This window comes from Lycium barbarum, chromosome 9 (assembly GCF_019175385.1).
Source record: "Lycium barbarum isolate Lr01 chromosome 9, ASM1917538v2, whole genome shotgun sequence".
NCBI lineage: Eukaryota > Viridiplantae > Streptophyta > Magnoliopsida > Solanales > Solanaceae > Lycium > Lycium barbarum.
The window spans coordinates 44,501,576-44,518,488 of NC_083345.1; the positions used below are offsets into that span (position 1 = coordinate 44,501,576).

Consider the following 16,913-nt stretch of genomic DNA (forward strand, 5'->3'; position numbering starts at 1 on the left):
AAAAAAAATTATCACGCGACTTTAAAAAGATAATTCTACTAAAAAAGTAAGGTAGATTTTTTTTTTTTAAGTTACGTGAAATTTTTTTAATTAAAAAACAAGCTAAATGATTTTTTAAAAAACTTCTATCAGCGAAAAGAGTTTATTTAAACATTTGTGTAAGGCACGATATATATATGCACAAATTTTTTAATAAAAAATATATGCGCTCTAAATCACAAAATTGAGGGATATATTTACCCCTTTACCCAAAAATTTATAAGGAAATCATGTACGTATTAATTTTAAGTACTATTCCTCGGCGGATATATCAAGATCTGATTTTCAACATCTGTGTCAAAGTTGACAGGAAGGAAAATGGTGTCAGTTTCAACATTCAGCTCAAGTTGGACGTTAGCCACATATGCGCTGTGATTTCGGTGACCGCCTCCATTATTTTTGTCTACCAACTCGCTCTTATATTTAGGAAATAATTAAAATCAAGAAGAAGAGGATAAGATTCACTATTCTATAATCTACTATACCCACCCAACCCTCCATTATTGTTCCAAACAAACTCCAAACTTTCTTGATTGGTATATCTCGTTACTTCTTTCTCTTTCTGTCAACAATCCTACCAATCTCAATCATTGTATTCTTCTCTCTTTTTTTCTGCACAAGAATTCATATTTGATTCAAAGGGCCTTAATTATGGGTCCTCACATTAACTTATGATGATGGCGCGAATATAAATACCCTCTTTTAACTTCTATTCTAGCTGACTGAATATCTTTTATAACGAACCACCATAAGTTGCTAAACAATAAGTATGATAACAGAGAAGCAAGATTCTGAGTTTCTTGCTCCTCTATTACCTGTGGAACAGAATGATGAAAGGTCAAGGGGAGGATCAATATCTGGTGCAATATTTAATATTTCAACAGGAATGGTTGGTGCTGGGATTATGTCAATACCTGCTACTTTCAAGGTTCTTGGTGTAATTCCTAGTTTTTTTGTTATCTTACTGGTTGGTTACTTTGTTGAGGTTACGGTGGATTTCCTATTGAAATATACACATTCAGGCGAGTCGGATTCTTATGGTGGTTTAATGGCTGAGTCTTTTGGCAAGTTTGGTTCTGTTGCTCTTCAGATTTGTGTTATGATTACTAATCTTGGTGCCTTGATTATTTACTTGATTATTATTGGTAAGCCAACTTGCTTTTCGTTCTTTTAAACTTGTTAGTTAGTTCCTTTTAAAGAATGCTCGATCTGTCTAGTATTTGTCTTTTGGTTGATGAACCAAAGGTGGTAGTTTTAGTCTATTTTTTTTAAATAAAAGAGAGATCCTTTTGGAACACATAATGATATGTATGTGCATTTCCTTGAATACTGATGAAGATTCTCATGAATTTTTCTAGCTTACATAGTTGGTTTGATTTGTTGAACTGAGTTTGATTGGTTTGCCAGTTTGGTTCCTTGTATTTCTTAACTGAACTGTGATTCCTCATATAATGCTCTAGAATTACAATATAAAAATATGGGGTGATCAGGCATCCATATAAAATCTTAGACCCAAAAAAAGAGAGCCCCAAAAAAAGAGAGCCCCAAAAAAAGAGAGCAAAAATAAACAATGTGAAACTATGTACATATTGCTAATTTATTTTCCCGTTTGTTTGTTTCACAGGGGATGTCCTGTCAGGAAATAATTGTGATGGAACAGTGCACTTGGGTACTCTACAGGAATGGTTTGGCATCCACTGGTGGACCTCACGGGCATTTTCTGTTTTCTTTGTGGTGCTTTTTGTCATGCTTCCGTTGCTCTGTTTTAAGCGCATAGGTTGGTTGAATAATTTGCATAAGTAGCTTCACAACACAATCTTACAAGTTCTATCTGCTCATTGTTCTACCTTTAAGTACACTTTGAGGTGCAGAAGTAGTTTATGAAGTGCTTGAAGCTACTTGAACTGCTTCATAAAGTACACTTTGATGTGATTTTCTGATCAGGTTGATGACTAGTTACATAAGTAGCTTCATAAAGTACACTTGAATTGTTATTCAGCTTATTTTTTACCTTAGAAGGACCAAAACTCAGTAGGTGTTGACTTCCTACTCCGTTAGAATGATATAAAGCGTTTATCGTATCACTAGATGCTTGAACAAATAACCAGCATGTTAAACACAGATTGAGGATATTTGTCAAAGTGGAGCAGCATATAGTTCATTTGAATAATCTCAAAGATTTGCATATAATAAGGATTATAAAATTTATGGTTTGTCACGTCCAGATTCACTGAGACATGCATCGGCAATATCAATCCTCCTAGCTGTGCTGTTCGTTGTCATATGCTCTATGATGGCAATACATGCAATGTGGGAGGGGAAAACACAAAAGTTACGACTCGTACCAGATTTCTCTCATGGAGTTTCCTTTTTTGATCTGTTCACCACCATTCCAGTCTTTGCTACTGCCTTCGGATGTCATGTTAATGGTAAGACATTCTTTGATGCATAAAAATATGTCATTCTCCTTTTCTTTTAGGTGACATCTTTATTATTTTCGTTTGCAGTTCATCCGGTTAGAGCAGAGATGGGAAGGCCATCTGAGATGACATCCGCTGTTCGCATTTCTTTGATATTATGCGTTGCCATTTACTTTACTGTGGGATTCTTTGGGTACCTGTTGTTTGGGGACTCGATCATGGCGGACATGCTGGTCAACTTTGATCAAGCCTCCAACTCTTTAATTGGTACAGTACTTAACGATACTGTTCGATTGAGTTATGCCATTCATCTGATGCTGGTATTTCCAGTGATGAATTATTCTCTGAGGGTTAATGTGGATGAACTATTCTTTCCTAAGAGACCTCTATTGGCCACAGAATCGTTGCGATTCTTTTCCCTTACCTGTATTTTACTTGCATTCATTTATGGAGGTGCCGTAGCCTTTCCCAATATTTGGTACTTCTTTCAGTTCATGGGAACGACAACAGTCATGTGCCTCATGTTCATATTCCCTAGCTCAATAGTTCTTAGGTATGTGCTACTTCAATCTTGGTTTCCTGTGAGGGAAACTTTATCCTTATTTACAATATCTGCATATTATTTCTTAAACAGAAAAGAGTGAATTGTTCTCTTTGAGATGACAGAGATCTCTATATAAGTTGCCAAATAATTTTTTATCAAACTATCCACTAACTGCAGCTATAATGTTTTTTCCAGTGATGCTCACAACATATCTACAACTCGGGACAAGATATTGGCTGTACTGGTGATCATCTTTGCCAGTGGGACTAGTTCAGTTGCTATATACTCTAATATTGCTACTTATATTGCCAACAAATGACCAACTTTGCTGGGTAAAACACACTCAAAATTAGTTGATTGATGCTGGAAGCACACAAGTGCTGTGTTTTAATTCGTTTTCCCCCTCCTTTCCTCCTTCCATTTGTTTTTCCTTTTTAGATTAATGCATACAGGTAGGTTACTTGTGCCAGAAGCATTTAAAGTGGATATTGGGATTCTTTCAAATGTCAAAAAGATCATCTAGATGAATGTGTGTATATATATATAACAGTTGTGAATTGGAAAGCTATGAAGTTGATGCACTCCCGATTACAGTGGCGGAGTCAGGATTCATATTAAGGGGTGTCAAAAAATATAAATATGTGGCTATCCAGGATAGAACACACGACCTTAGGGGATGTTTGCAACCCCTTAACTGCTGCGCCAAACTTTTTTTCTTTTTGCTTTTGTCAAGAGGTTTCAACACTGGTATACATACCTATAAAACTAAAATTTCACTTATATGTACAATGTAATTTTCTGGAGAAGGGGTGTCGCTTGACACCCCTCGGGCAAAGAGTAGCTCTGCCTTTGCTCGCGAAGTTGGGGGGCATGCCTAATTGTAGTACGTTTACTAATTTACTTCACCTGTAAACCTTTAGCGATCCTTGCGGTGCAAGTGTTTATACTATCCAAATCCAATTGTTCAGGTTTGGTACTTCCAAGAGAGCTAGTGAACTTTTAGGTTGTGCTTGGTGTCTTTTTGTTGCAGAGAGACTTCTAAGTCCGACGGGGAACCTTAACTTCTAAAATTGTAGAATTTGCCTGGAATGATGAATAAGATAAGTAGGAGGAAAGTTTCGGGCAAACATTTGTTCTAATGGAAAATGCAACTTTCAAATGGGAAGAAAATCAGGTGGAGAAGAGAACTTATCTTCCTAGTTCAGCACTTCCCGAGATTTGAGCATTCAGAGCGAGTTTGTATTAAATTTTGAGGGTAGCGGTCTAGAAATTAATTTCTTTTCTAAAAAGGTACCTAGAAAAGTTAGAATATCGTTTTCGGTGGCAGGGGTAACTAGTAAGCCTAAGGCTTGCAAAACGCGACATAAGTTATGCATCATAATATTCACAAATTATGTCAGCGCGTGCCCTTAAAGAACTTATGCCTCTATAGGCATAAGTTCAATTTTGAAAGGCAAAAATTAAACACCAGCCCATTTGAAGGGTAAAAATTAAAGACCGGTCCATTAAAATTAAACACCAACCCATTTGAAGGGTAAAAATTAAAGACCAGTCCATTTAAAGGACAAACCGTATTAAGTTAGAATACGGTTTATATTCAGTTTTGAGGGTAACGGTCTAGAAATTAATTTCTTTTCTAAAAAGTTCCCGAAAAGTTAGAATATCATTTTCAGTGACAGAGGTAACTGATAAGCCTAAGGGTTGCAAAACCTGACAGAAGTTATGCATCATAATATCAACAAATTATGTCAGCGCGCGCCCTTAAAGAACTTATGCGGCATAAGTTCAATTTTGAAAGGCAAAAATTAAACACCAGCCCATTTGAAGGGTAAAAATTAAAGACCAGTCCATTTAAAGGACAAACCGTGCAATTACTTGAAAGGAAAATCTATATAAACAAAAAACGAAAGTTATCCTTAGTTAGACAAGGCCCACGTGCTATATGTTTTGCTCCTGGAATAGAAAGAGATCGTGGCATCAAAAAAGTGTTATACCTTTGTTTGCATAAAATCAATACCCCATCAACCTTTCATTAAGCAGCCGTTGAGTTTTTCCTTTTTTATTTTTGAAAGAAGGGAAAAGGGCCTGATTTGCCCCTCTACTATTGGAAATAGTCCACATTTATCCCCGTTATATTTTCGACACAAATTTGCCCCTATTGTTACCTAAGTAGCAATATTTGCCCCCCGTTTGGATGGCAGTCCACCGTGGCAATTAAACTTTCACGTGGCCAGACATTTGGATGAGGTGACATGCCACCTCGCCACCCTATCCATTTCTTTCTTCTACCTCTAGCCAAAGCCACCTCCAACCACCATTGAAGCCACACCCCACCACCATCTCCTCCAACAATTATATCTTCTTTTTCACTAACCCATCTCACCGGAATCACCATAACCGCCACTACTATCACTTTACCCGGATACTGTCCATTTATCTAATTCCAACCCAAAAATGATTATTAGACCGTTGGAAGAAATCCTTGCAAAACAATTTCACCTCAGTTTAAGCCACAATAAATATATATGGAGAAATTTGAAATAGCATATATAATTAATGAGGAAAGGTTAAAATATGTGTAGATTTTGCTGTTTCTTTGACAGCAACTATTTGTTTGTTGACATGTATTGTAGATAATTATAATAGTCTGCATGCATGTATGTATTTTCTTGGTTTAATTCACATTTACTGTGAAAAGAAAAACAAAAGAAAACTATATATAAGTTAAGTCGTATTTATGTAGACATCTATCTCTCCAATTGCTTACCACTTCTAGAATTCCAATTTCGTAAGTGAAAGCAACAAGGGAAACAGAAGAATTGACAAGCTTTGTTTTTTCTAAACTCATTGAACTAATATTGTTCGTTTCATGACTAATTATTTTGAATCTGATTTGCAGAAATTGTGTGGCTTCAATGGTGGTTGGAGGTGGCTTTGGTTGGAGGTAGAAGAAAGAAATGGAGAGGGGAGAGGGTGGTGAGGTGGCATGTCACGTGGCATGCCACCTCATCTAAATGTCAGGCCACGTGGAAGTTTAATTGTCATGGTGGACTGCCATCCAAACGAGAGGCAAATATTGCTACTTAGGTAACGGTAGGGGCAAATTTGTGCCGAAAGTATAACGGGGGTAAATGTATACTATTTCCAATAGTAGAGGGGTAAATCAGGCCCTTTTCCTTTGAAAGAATCGTCAAATTGGAGAGTTGAACTTTCTTTTCTTTCGTGTAGTATTATAATGCAGGGAGTTTAACATAGACCCTTATCAAATATTAGTCACCAAAAATCAATAAACACGAATGACAGAAAAAATTAAAAGTACCTGGAGTAGTTGACAGTGTTGGTGTCCTCATGAACTCAGCGGCAAATTAATAAGGCATAACATGAAGGTTTAGGTATATGGCATATGACAAAACTAGGATGTGATCAACAACACTAAATTAATAAGATTCGGATGTATTTTCTTAACTACTGAGGAGGTAAAACTTCTGCTGCCCCCCCCCCCCCCCCCCCCCCAAAACCCAACAACACGTTAATAAAGCAATGAATACTTCAGTCTTGCTATTATGAAAAGAAAAAAAAAATTACCAAGCTAAACGAGGCGACTATAAAAATGAGCATGCACATTACTACTATGGGACAATCAAGGTATTTGCAGTCCTCCTCAGAAAAGTTTCTAATTTAATGTTAAACTTTTCAATTAATTATTTCTAGGTCTCAATTTTTTTTTAAAATTATTTTACTTTTACTACTATATATAAAGGAGAATACTTATTTTTTGTAGTCTTCACGCGAATTTGTTTTTGACTCTTTTTACCTGTAATTAAAATTTTAATAGCTTTGTGAATCTTCACACATTTTGGTAAATTTTGAAAACTTTGAGGACTTTTTTCATGCCCCTAAAAGTGATGGTTATGAAAAAAGTTATAGAGGTCCCTCAAAGCATACTCATACATTTTTGAATCTTTTATGTAGAAATATTATTGAACTTGTTTCAAATTATGTTTTTCCTTAAGAATTTATTATAGACACATAAAGAGTTATTATGTCATTCAATTCTATCTTAATATAGGCTTAATTATTGAACTAAAATATTATTCTTATAATACTATTTATTATTTATTAATGTTATTTACCATTTATCATTTGCTATTTTAATTTTTTATTTGTCCATTTAGTAATTTCTTTTTAATTTTCTCCTACAATCTTATGTCGTACATGCTGGCGAACGTAAATAATTTATAAGGATTTCACTTAAGTTTGGATAAAGTTTTAGATTAAGAAAATAAATATAAATTACTTATATCATTGTTAAATACTTCAAAAATGTAAATTACAGTCCCTCTGTCTCAATCGAAAAAATGAATTTCGAAGTACGGTAGTTAATTAATGAATTTTATGTGCTCACACTATTAAAATAAAATTTATTTACTATATTAAAAGAGTAACTATAAACTATTAGTTTTATATATTTTGAAAATGTTTTAAAAAAATAATGTAGTTAAAGAAAAATAATTTGATTTTCAAATAGTAATAATACTAGACAATTGCAAAAATTATATTTTTTGTTATAAATATCCAACTAGTGGATATCCATTAATTTGGAAATATCCCAAATATCCCAAAATATCTCCTTTGTATGTTGCTCCTATAAATAGGATGCACAGATGCAATGTTGAAAGAGCAGAAGTAATATAATATGATATCTCTCTACATATTTCTTCTGTGTATCTACTTCATAGTTTTATTTTATAACACGTTATCAGCACGAGACTCTGTTATCTCGAGCAAATACTTCAAAACCTCGAAGGTATTGATTTCTTCGTTTTCCTTTACTAATGGCAAATCTTACTAAATGTGAATTTGTAGCCTTAGATATATCCGGTAATAACTATATGTCTTGGATTCTTGATGCCGAGATTCACCTTAATGCGATGGGTCTGGAAGACACCATCAAAGATAAAAATGAGGCATCAAACCAAAACCGTGCTAAGGCAATGATATTCCTCCGCCGTCATCTTGATGAGAATTTGAAAATGGAATATCTCACGGTTAAAGATCCTCTTACGCTGTGGAATGATCTGAAAGATAGATATGATCACCTGAAGATGGTCATACTTCCACAAGCACGTTTTGATTGGCTCCATTTAAGGTTCCAAGACTTTAAATCTGTTAAGGCATATAATTCTGCAATGTTTAAAATTATTTCTCAATTGAAATTATGTGGTGAAAATATTACTGATAATGATATGCTAGAGAAAATATTCTCCACTTTTCCTGCCTCGAGTATGCTCCTGCAGCAGCAATACCGAGAGATGAAGTTCAAGAAATATGCTAATCTAATCTCACATCTTCTAGTGGCTGAACAACATAATGAATTACTGATGAAAAATCATGAAAGCCGACCCACTGGTACTGCCCCATTCCCTGAAGTGAATGAGGCAAATTTTCGCCATTCTAGGCGTGGAAGAGGTCGTGGCCCCAGTCGTGGTCGAGGAAGGAATTTTAATCATGATTCTCGTTTTGCACCATATAATACCCTTCACCACCAGCAGTGTAAAAGCAAGGATGAAAAGCATGAAGTTGTGCAAAAGAAAAATTCAGAAAATAATTGCTTCCGATGTGGAGGAAAAGGGCACTGGTCACGTACCTGTCGTACGCCAAAGCACCTTGTTGAGCTATATCAAGCCTCCCTCAAAAAGGCAGAAAAGGATGCCGAAGTAAATTTTATTTCTGAAGATAATGTTGAGCCCATGCATCTAGATGTGGCAGATTTCTTTGAAATCCCTGAAGGAAAAATAGATCATCTGATCGGTGATGGATCTGTATTAACTTAGATATTTCATACATGTCATTTGTATTAGCTAATGTGGTTATGTTTCCATAGTAATATATGAAATAAAGTGTGTGTAATACTTTGTCTAATCATAATATCTACTTCGATGTTTACTTTGCCTATTCTTTCGTTTTGAAGAATATATGGAAAATCCTCAAATATTATTTGGATCAATGACCAATCATGAAGATATTTGTGTGATTGATAGTGGAACAACGCATGCTATATTTAAAGATGATAAATACTTTTCTCACTTGCGTAGAAAAAGGGGAAATATTAATACAATTTCTGGCAATTCGAAATTAATTGAAGGCTCCGGAAGAGCTACTATATTTCTACCTAAGGGGACGAAACTTGTTATAGAAGATGCATTATTCTCTTCTAGATCCCCAAGAAACTTGTTGAGTTTCAAAGATATCCGCCGTAATGGGTATCACGTTGAGACATTAAATGAAACAAATGATGAATATCTTATCATTACAAAGAATGTCTCCGGCCAGAAATATGTTTTGGAGAAATTACCAACTTTGTCTTCTGGCCTGTACTATGCATAAATTAGTACAGTGGAAGCACACTCAATCGTAAACCAGAAGTTTAACGATTCAGGAACTTTTGTGCTTTGGCATGACCGAATGGGTCATCCTGGATCAATAATGATGAGACGAATTATTGAAAATTCAAAAGGGCATCCACTTAAGAACCTGTAGATTCTTGAAAGCAGTGAATTTTCATGTGTCGCTTGTCATCAGGGCAAATTGATAACCAGGCCATCACCAATGAAAGTTGACATTGAATCCCCAGCTTTTCTAGATCGTATACATGGGGATATATGTGGACCTATTCACCCATCTTGTGGGTCATTCAGATATTTTATGGTTCTAATAGATGCGTCTTCGAGATGGTCTCATGTGTGCCTCATATCGTCTCGCAACCTGGCGTTTGCGAAATTATTGGCACAAATAATACGCTTAAGGGCACACTTCCCAGAATATCCTATAAAGGCTATACGTCTTGATAATGCTGGAGAATTTACATCCCAAGCTTTTGATGATTATTGTTTATTAGTTGGGATAAAGGTTGAACATCCTGTAGCACATGTTCATACCCAAAATGGCCTTGCTGAATCATTTATTAAGCGTGTGCAATTGATAGTAAGACCATTACTTATGAAAACACGGTTGCCTACAACCGTCTGGGGTCATGCTATTTTACATGCAGCATCTCTTGTTCGTCTTAGACCGACTCATTATAATAAATACTCCCCGTCACAATTAGTACTTGGTCATGAACCAAATATTGCTCATCTCCGAATCTTTGGTTGTGCTGTATATGTGCCTGTAGCACCACCACAACGCACTAAGATGGGCCCCCAAAGAAGGTTAGGAATATATGTTGGGTTTGAATCACCCTCCATTATTCGCTATCTTGAGCCATTGACGGGAGATTTATTTACTGCCCGATTTGCAGATTGTCGATTTGATGAAACAAATTTTCCACAATTAGGGGGAGAGAGAAAAGAAATCAAAAGAGAAATTGCGTGGAGAGTTCCATCACTATCTCATTTTGATCCACGTACCCCTATATGTGAGCAGGAGATCCAGAAGATCATCCACTTACAGAAAATAGCAAATCAAATGCCAGACGGATTTACTGATTTGAAAAGAATAACTAAGTCGCATATCCCTGCAGAGAATGTGCCTATTCGAATTGATGTTCCAAAGGGACAATCTACTAGTGTCATAGCCTCTGAATCTCATCCACACCTGAAGCGTGGTAGGCCATTGAGCTCCAAGGATAAAAATCCAAGAAAAAGAAATACAAACAATGATCAGAATGACACTATGAAAGGATCTCATGAAGAGATTCAAGATCTGATTAATTCTGATATTCCTGAAGAAATCAGCAAACCCGAGACTTCAGTGAGTGAAGAACTATATCGTTCAAAAATTGTGGTGAATAGTGTTTTTGCATATAATGTTGCACTAAATATTATAAAAGGCAATGAGGATCAGGAACCTCAATCTGTCGGAGAATGTCGACGAAGATATGATTGGCCAAAATGGCAAGAAGCAATTCAATCAGAATTGAATTCACTTGCTAAACGTGAGGTTTTTGGACCTGTAGTCCAAACGCCTAATGGTGTAAAACCAGTTGGTCACAAATGGGTCTTTGTACGGAAAAGAAATGAGAGAAATGAAATTGTGCGATACAAAGCACGCCTTGTTGCACAAGGATTCTCTCAAAGACCCGTCGTCGACTATGAAGAAACATATTCACCAGTTATGGATGCTATAACATTTCGATACCTCATGGGTTTAGCTGTATATGAAACCCTTGAAATACATCTTATGGATGTGGTTATAGCTTATCTTTATGGTTCACTTGATAATGAAATTTATATGAAAATTCCTGAAGGATATAAAATGCCTGAAGCATTTGGTTTAAAGTCTCGGGAAATGTATTCAATCAGATTACAAAGATCATTATATGGTTTAAAACAATCAGGGTGTATGTGGTATAATCGCCTAAGTGAGTACTTGATAAATGAAGGATATATAAATGATGCCATTTGTCCATGTGTTTTTATTAAGAAAACAAAATCAGGATCCATTATACTTGCTGTTTATGTTGATGACATAAACCTCATTGGAACTCCAGAAGAGCTCCAAAAGGCGATTGAATATTTGAAGAAAGAATTTCAGATGAAAGATCTCGGAAAGACAAAACTCTGTCTTGGTCTGCAAATTGAACATTTCGCAAAAGGGATCTTTATCCATCAATCTGCCTATACTGAGAAAGTTTTAAATCGGTTTTACATGGACAATTCACATCCTTTAAGTACTCCTATGGTTGTTCGCTCACTTGAAGTGAGCAAAGATCCGTTCCGACCTCAGGAAGAAAACGAAGAGCTACTTGGTCCTGAAGTACTATATCTTAGTGCAATAGGTGCACTTATGTATCTTGCTAATGCTACAAGACCTGACATAGCATTTTCTGTTAATTTGCTAGCAAGATATAGCTCTTCTCCTACATGGAGGCATTGGAATGGGATTAAGCATATATTGCGATATCTGAAGGGAACTAGCGATATGGGTCTGTTTTATACTAACAAAGGTAGTACAGATCTTGTTGGTTATGCAGATGCAGGTTATTTATCTGATTCACATAAAGCTCGATCTCAAACGGGCTATCTGTTTACATGCGGAGGTACTGCTATATCATGACGATCGACCAAGCAGTCCATTGTTGCTACTTCTTCAAATCATGCTGAAATAATCGCTATTCATGAAGCAAGTAGAGAATGTATGTGGTTGAGATCAGTGATACATTTCATCAGATAAAGATGTGGCTTGAAGTGTGATACAAAAATACCCACAGTATTATATGAAGATAATGCTGCATGCATAGCTCAATTAAAAGGAGGTTTCATAAAAGGAGATAGAACAAAGCACATTTCACTAAATTTATTTTTCACACATGATCTCCAGAAGAATGGTGATATTGATGTGCAACAAATCCGTTCAAGTGACAATCCTGCAGATTTGTTCACTAAATCTTTGCCAACTTCAATTCTTGAGAAGATGATATTCAAGATTGGAATGCGAAGACTCCAACATCTGAATCTTGGTCTTCGTTAGGGGGAGTGAAATACGCGTTGTACTTTTTTTTCCTTAACCAAGTTTTGTCCCATTGAGTTTTCTTGGTAAGGTTTTTAATGAGACAGCTCTCAAAGCGTATTTCTAGATATGTGCACTCTTTTTCCTTCATTAGGACTTTTTCCCACAGGGTTTTTTTTTTTTTAATAAGGTTTTAACGAGGTACATCATCTATTAATGGATATCCAAGGGGGAGTGTTATAAATATCCAACTAGTGGATATCCATTAATTTGGAAATATCCCAAAATATCCCAAATATCCCAAAATATCCCAAAATATCTCCTTTGTATGTTGCTCCTATAAATAGGATGCACAGATGCAATGTTGAAAGAGCAGAAGTAATATAATCTGATATCTCTCTACATATTCTCTCTACATATTTCTTCTGTGTATCTACTTCATAGTTTTATTTTATAACATTTTTTACTTTTTTCTTAAATATTAAAATATTTTGCAAAATATCGTATAATCAATAATTTATATAGTTTAGTATAAAATAGTTACGTTTAACATGAAAAAGTTATTACAATGTAGATTCATAAAATGGTTTATTAGATTAAGAAAAGGTGAAAAAAAATGTTATTTACTAACATGCACCTTTTGGAAGGTAAAAGAAAGCTTAAAGTCCGAACAATTAATTCTACTGACTTTTCAGTAATTTTTTCTGATTTAATTTGAAATAATCTACAAAAAAATTCTTGTAATATCAGGGCTTTTAATTAATTATATTTATTTGTAAGTTAACTTTATTGATTTCATCATGCAACAATATTTGCGCATCAAATATATTTGACATACATTGAATACTGTAATATCTTTGGTAAAAAAATAAGTTAGCCAATATGGATTCAATTCAAAGAAACAAATGAAATTAATTTAATTTATGAAAACTCAATTTGGATGATCAGAGACTTCAATCTCAAAAAATTTAAATAAAATGATAATTAGAAGAGCTTTCAAAAGTTTGATTTTTTTTCTCTTAAATCTAATATATAAACTAAGAAAGATACTTTCCTTTAATTTTCAGGTACGTTTTTGTACTTTAATATTTTAGAAGTCTTTCGAAATATAAGATCGATGTTACAATAACAAAGTAGAAAAATTTAAAATACATCTACAAATTAAAAGCCTGAGCCAAATGACACTATACTACATATAAGAGAAAATGCTCAAATGAGCCGAGGTCTAGTTATCCGACTCCCAATTTCTTTGAAGCACATTTCAGAAAAAAAAAATAAAAAATTGTTGATCAGTTAGAATCTTTCGTCGTGATTACTGTGGAATAGCAACCTGTAATAGCCCGGAATTATCCTCAAAATCCTGATCAGTGGATATGTTGTCTATCTAACTTGTGCGAGTCCAACATGTCTTGCTATTTTTTATTTTTAATACAAACATATTTGTTTTTTCTGCTCGAAAATCAAAATGATATCTCTTGCCGGGTAAGGGTGGTTCCCCCTGATTTGCTCAAGCTTTTTCCTTGTCTTTTCCCCACCGAACCTTTTCACTATTCTGTTCTCCAAATATTTTATTAAGAGGTGGAAAATAGACAACGTGTGCATCTTTAGTCCTTCTCTAATGTGTTGCTATATTTCCTCTATTGAAGCCACTTAAAGCAGGAATTACGCAATGCTCCTGAATTCGTTTCCTTGCCTTTGTTTACATCTCTAGTGATTATGAACAGGGAAATATGAGTACAAAATAAGGTAGATTTAATTTCCTTCTCTTGAAAGTCAAAACTTGTGGTAGAGACGAACTATAATTATTTTCCTTTTCTAGGAAGTCAAAACTTGTGATGCACAGACGAAACTGTAGTTTTTCTTCAACTCTTGTTTTGAGAAAAAATAAAAACAAATCAGAAGTCTGTCAAGTTTATTATAAGCAGGCTTATATATACATATACATATACAGATACATATACATAATACATATAGAGATCAAATCCACATGGCCATCTAGTTCAATATCAGGATAAATTTATACCTTCTACTAAACATGGTACAAAAAATTAGTGCTGGAATATCTCAGCTTATACCATGCACCAAACGACCCCATAGAGATCAAATCCACATGGCCATCTAGTTCAATATTAGAGAAGTCACTATGAAGCTTTACGACCTGCGTCAGTGAAAATCAAATTGACTGACCACCACTGACGCTTACTAGCTTACTCATGGCCAAATTCTTTCCTTGCAAGTAACGATAGTGATGTTCAATTTTCAGTAAAAGCTACAGCCATAGTTCCAGAGGCATCTTTTGATTCCATGAATATATAAAGAGAACCAATGAGCATAAAAAATAATAAACGAACTCCTAGAGAAGAGGATATAACTATTTCTTGTGATATGACTAAACTCGTCAACCGGTTCCGTTTAACCGGTTCAAACCGGTAACCGGACCGGTAAAACCTGAACCAGAACCGGTAGAACCGGTTAACCGTCTAATATTACCAGTTCCGTACCGATTTTTTTGAAACCGGACCGGTAAAACCGGTTAAATATATATTTTTTTTAAATTATAGCTGTTCCTGGCTGGGCTTTGTCCGTTAATGGACTGTTGGCAACGGTCCATTTGCAAAAATGGTCGTTGCCAAACGGTCATAAACTTAATTTTTGCCCCCCCCCCCCCCCCAACCCCCAAACTTTTTTTTAACACTGTAACCCATCCCCCACCCCTATATAAACCCTTCTTCATTTTCATTTTAATCCACATTAATTCACTCTTCTCTTTCTCTCAAATCTCAATCTCTCAATTATAGTTACTTTGCAATAATTAACCACTTTATATTTCTCTCAAATAAATATTACAAAGTCTTATTATAGTTTCAATTATTAATTTTGCATTTATAATATTGTTGGTGGAGTTGGTGATTTTGCAACAATCTGAAGTAGCTTTGGTGGATTTGCAATTCTAGCCGCCTTCACTTTGTTGGAAATTAATCCGGCAATTTGGTACCTTCGTTCCAACTCTATCTTTATTTTTGCAATTTAATTCTAGCAATTTATTTTTCGCAATTTAATTTACGCAATTTAAATTTAGCAATTTAATTTGTTGTAATTTATTTTCTTGTGATTTATTTGATTGTGATTTAAATTAATTCTATTTAATAATGTCAAAGAGATTAAGACGTGGTGCCGGTAGTAGTAGTGGTATTGTTAGGGGTGGGCTTAATGAGGAAACATTTGTGGAAGAAACACCTAATTTAGGTATTGATGTTGGTGGAAATAATCCACTTTTAGGTCATGAGGCAATGCAACAACATTTTACCGACACTTTTAATGAAATTAATGAAGAAGATGATGATGATGATGAAACACAACCCCCCGAAAATCCCATAGGAGATACATGTCCTGCACAATCACATACACAAGACAAACCGCCTAGAACTCGTAAGCCAACAGCTAAAGTTTGGAAATTTATGACTAAGAATAGGGAAAACCAATCAGCTACATGTACCCTATGTGGACAAGTATTTAGTTTTAAGCAAGGAACTGGTAAGGATGGTGGAACGGGTACACTAAATGGTCATATGAGAAACAAACATATGGATGTTTGGGGAGAGCAAACGGGTTCAAATGTGGGGGGTATTCAAATGACGATGGACTCACGAACCGGTAGAAATTTTAAGTATGACAAGAAAAAAGAGCGTGTAGAAATAGCTAAAATGGTAGCTTATGATTGTTTACCATTTTCCTTTCCATCGGGTTTGGGGTTTGTTACTTACATTCAACGTTGTTATAATCCGTTATTTGAGGGTATTCCTAGAAGTACTTGTAGAGCCGATGTTATAGATTTGTTTAAAAAATATAGATTTTATTTGCGCCATATATTTAATTATTTAAATTGTAATGTTTGTCTTACCGCTGATTTGGGTCTTAGTCTTAACAAGTTAGATTTTTTTGCTATTACATGTCATTGGGTTGATGACAACTAGGTTATGCAAAAAAGAATTACAACTTTTTTATATGATGAAGGAAAAGGTCATCACGATGGAAATTTTTTAGCCGATTCAATGTCTACTATTATCAGATTTTTTAACATTTATAGAAAAAACACTTTGTATTGCTTTAGATAATGCTTCTAATAATACAAAGGAGATTGGTCTTATAAAAAGAGAACTAAACCCTCCGCTAAGAAATATTTTTCATGTAAGATGTGGTTGTCACATTTTAAACTTAATTGTTAAAGATGGTCTTGTGCATTTTGAAGATTTTGTTCAAAAAGTTAGAGATACGGTTGCGTTTCTTTTTTGTAATGCTAATAGGGGAAGAATTAGAGATTTTAACAATGCTTGTGTGGAAAATAACCTTAGACCTAGGAAAATTCAAGTAGAAATTGAGACTAGGTGGAACTACACTTACATTATGCTACAACAAGCATATGAGTATAGGATTCCCATACAACAAGTTCATAACAAATA

The 16,913-nt window shown here is 34.9% G+C and overlaps 1 protein-coding gene across 1 annotated transcript; it reads left to right on the forward strand.

Moving 5' to 3' along the window:
* Positions 1-346: 346 nt before the first annotated feature.
* Positions 347-3,584, forward strand: LOC132611494 (amino acid transporter AVT6C-like). The gene is made up of 5 exons (XM_060325909.1): positions 347-1,184; positions 1,664-1,816; positions 2,265-2,468; positions 2,547-3,012; positions 3,199-3,584. The coding sequence occupies exons 1-5, from the start codon at positions 809-811 to the stop codon at positions 3,320-3,322; spliced, it is 1,323 nt and encodes a 440-aa protein (XP_060181892.1). The 5' UTR covers positions 347-808; the 3' UTR covers positions 3,323-3,584.
* The last annotated feature ends 13,329 nt before the right edge of the window (positions 3,585-16,913 follow it).